The 3,456-nt window shown below is 38.0% G+C and overlaps 1 protein-coding gene across 1 annotated transcript; it reads right to left on the reverse strand.

Moving 5' to 3' along the window:
• Positions 1-1,823: 1,823 nt before the first annotated feature.
• LOC108094573 (metaxin-2) lies at positions 1,824-3,071 on the reverse strand. The gene has a single exon (XM_017195190.1). The coding sequence runs from the start codon at positions 2,979-2,981 to the stop codon at positions 2,157-2,159; it is 825 nt and encodes a 274-aa protein (XP_017050679.1). The 5' UTR covers positions 2,982-3,071; the 3' UTR covers positions 1,824-2,156.
• Positions 3,072-3,456: the final 385 nt, after the last annotated feature.

The raw sequence follows: 3,456 nt of genomic DNA on the forward strand, positions 1-3,456 counted from the left end.
ATATTGCAAAGTGCGAACACGTCTTCAATTTTGCTGCTGCAGCTGCGTTTTAGTGCTTTTCGTGAAAACAAAAGTGAAGTTCAAAGTGGTCGGACGTTCTCAAAAATTCACCAAATTTAATTATTTAAAATGCATTTTAAAGTTGAAGGTATTATCTTTAAAAAATTGGTTTTAAGAAATTTATCTGACTAATTACATTTTATTTGTGTATTTTAGATCGATTAACCCTTTTTTGACTATTTTGTGAACGTCTTTTTCATGTTTAGTTAAAGTTTTAGTTGTGATGCCACGTTTTCCCACAAATAGTATGTATGTTAATGTGTTCGTCTGACTTTTAGGGTACTATATGCCTAAAATCAGCTGCAGAAATTTGCAGATGTTTATATAATCGGGAAAATACTGATGCCATCTATCGTTTGCCAAGGGACAGTTTTTCCTTATTTTGCTTTTGTTTTGTCCTCGTCGCTCGTGTTTGTAATGTTTTTTGAAATATTTTTATTTATTTATTTCATTGAAATTCACTAAAACTGGTTCAGGCATACAATCTGTAAGTTTGGTTTACATTTCTTGAAAAACAAAAACGTTTTTCATACTATATACTTATTTCTTTCCTATCGTTCCTATAGCAGCTATATGATATAGACGTACGATATGGCCAATTTTTTTAATATACATTTAAAATATTTTTTTAGAATTTTGGTGTAAATTTCGTTACAATAACTGAACTAGAAGTACTTATGGCCGCTGCTCAATACAAGCCCAAATGCTGTGCAATGGTCGGTGTTCGACATGTGCTCCATGTAAGGGCCTGTAACTCTTGTAATTTTTCAAATTTGGATCTGAAATTTTTTGAGAACATTTTCGGAACAGATATCTATACAATAAGCCAAAAAAATCGATTTTTTTCCGCCACAAACTATTTTTTTGTTATCATAACTTTTTTGAGAAGGTTGGCGTGGGAGTGGAGTTAAGCAATCGCTCCAATTTTTTTTATTATAACATAGTTCTATGCTTGTAAATAACTTACAGTATAAATATTACCCTGATCTGACCATTAGAAGTGATTTTAGGACTGCTCTCTCATCAAAGCGCCACCACTGATTCAATCGTTCCTATGGAAGCTATAGGATATAGTGGTATGATCCGGTCAATTTTTTTATAATATATTTATAATATTTTTATAGATTTTTTGTGAAAGTTTCATAGCGATAGCACATCTCGAAGTATTTATGGCCGCGGTTCCATACAAGCCCGACCACTGTGGATTGGTGACTTTGGGCCAGTCATAAAATCGAACTGACATTTTATGTGTGTCCGGGTGTCCTTACCTTGAAGTCGAGGGCCAACTTAAATTGAATGCCAGCCCGAGCCGAAAATACTGCCTGCTACACTCGGAAATTGATTTTCAATTGCTGTTTAGAGCAGACAAAATTTTGGCTCTTTTATAAAAGTAAATTATTCATTTTAAACTGATAATATTTTATGACATTTCAATTTTGCAGTCTCCTTTTTATGATTTATTATTTATTTTATGGTCATTTAAAGAAAACAAAGCTTCATATATTCCTGTTTCTAATGCTCTGCATATAGCTCAAGTTTATAAAAAATAATATAAATAACTAAAGAATTTTATGGCATGGCTGCTCAAAAAATGTTGGATGATATGGAAAAAAAACGTGTATTTAAAGAAAAAACGCAGGCTTTTTGTTTTAATGTTGTTTTTTTATTATCATTAATAATTTGAGCTTAAAAAATAGAATATTCTAAATAAGTAATAGTTGACAGCTATTAATTCGTAAATAAAAGTTCATTTAATATTGCAGTTTTGCTTCCAAAGTAGCTTTATTAATTTAAGTATTAACTATAAGTTGTGCAATGGGTTTTTCTCGCAGTGTATGCCTTGTCTGTTGCTGTATTTTATGGCATTCTGGGCTGGCTTATCTCCGGCTCGACTGGCTCCGCCACTCCCTATAAAAAAGAGCCCACTCCACCGGCTTGTCTGCCATTTTTATTGTAAATGCTTTGCATATTTTTGATTGGCTTCCCGACCCCTGGCCAAATAAAAAAACAATAAGAATCCTTTGTTCCGGCTGCGGGGGAACTGAAGAGGGGAAAAAGGGGAAGAGGAGATGGTTGTGTCCTGTCTTTTCTTAATTTTATTTGTGCTCCTCCCGTTCCCCGCCGCTCAGGAGTAATCCACCAAACAGATTCCAATCGATGCTGTGACAGTGGGCCAAAAGACGGCGATAGGTGGCCAGGATCTCGGCCAGTTCCATGTTGGGCAACTTGGTGGTCAGGATGGCAGTCACATGGCCGAAGACCAAGGCATCCAGCTCACAAGGCTTCGGGCCACAGAGGAACTCCTCCGCCGGATGCTCCTCCAGTTGCGAAATCAGCGAGTCCACACAAGATCCCACTTGGTGGAGCACCTCATCGTTGTCCATATCCTGCCACTGGTAAACCTGGAGGATCTTGTGGGCGTCCTTCTGCTTGGCAAGCCGACGAATCATGCTCAATGGCCAGGGATGAGCTGCTCCAGTTCGCGGAGCCGTGTACAGTTGATAGTTAATCGTGTCCACGTAGCTCATGTGCATTTCGGCCAGTGTAAAGACGTTCTCCACTCGGTTGAGCACACATCGCATATCGTCTCGCTGATCCTCGGACATCCAGCTGCTCAACGAATTCCCCGCCCGCATCGATTCCACCTGTTCAACAATCGGTTCGAATTCCGCAAAAGTCTTAACTGGGCCCAAACGAAGGAGTGGCAAGTGGGTTAGGCGACCTCCGGGCGACATAAACTCCGCATTATCGCAAACTCGCTCCGAAAACGGAAGGTTGCACATGCGCAGATAGGTTTTCACAGCCAAACAACTGGCGCTTTCTGCCAGCAAAAGTTGGTTCTTTTCGGGCGGTTGATAAAGTTGGGCATCCAACGGCCACGCCTCCTCCGCCCTAACCGCCTTTTCCTCGAGTGGTGGCATCAGGATTTCTTCCAAACACTTATCTAAACAGCCTGAAATTTTGACTTGGTACGAGTTTCTATCCGATTTTTGTTTTACGGAATGCCAGACTGTTTTGGCAATTTTATCTTGGAAAATAGATGTTTACACAACCAGTAATTTATATTAAAAAAAAAAGAAACTTATACAGGGCAAACAGTACGTAAATAAATAAAATAAAAATTATTTTTCGTTCCCTGTATTTATTTGCTTAAATTACACATCTCAATTAAAACAAACAGCAACAGTAAACAGAAAATGCATTTCAATGATTGAGTTGCTTTTAATTTTTGTAGTATGAAGCAAGAATAATTTCCTTAGAGCTTAATCCTTGCCGCTCGCTTCCTATTTGTTGAAATAACTTTTAAGCTTGTTTGCTTACCGAATTTCCATTCGATTGGTGTTGTTTTGTTTCACCAGAGAAGTGATTTGGAACGGCAAAACCAAAGTAATCAAA

The sequence above is a fragment of the Drosophila ficusphila genome, unplaced genomic scaffold (assembly GCF_018152265.1).
Source record: "Drosophila ficusphila isolate 14025-0441.05 unplaced genomic scaffold, ASM1815226v1 contig_198, whole genome shotgun sequence".
NCBI lineage: Eukaryota > Metazoa > Arthropoda > Insecta > Diptera > Drosophilidae > Drosophila > Drosophila ficusphila.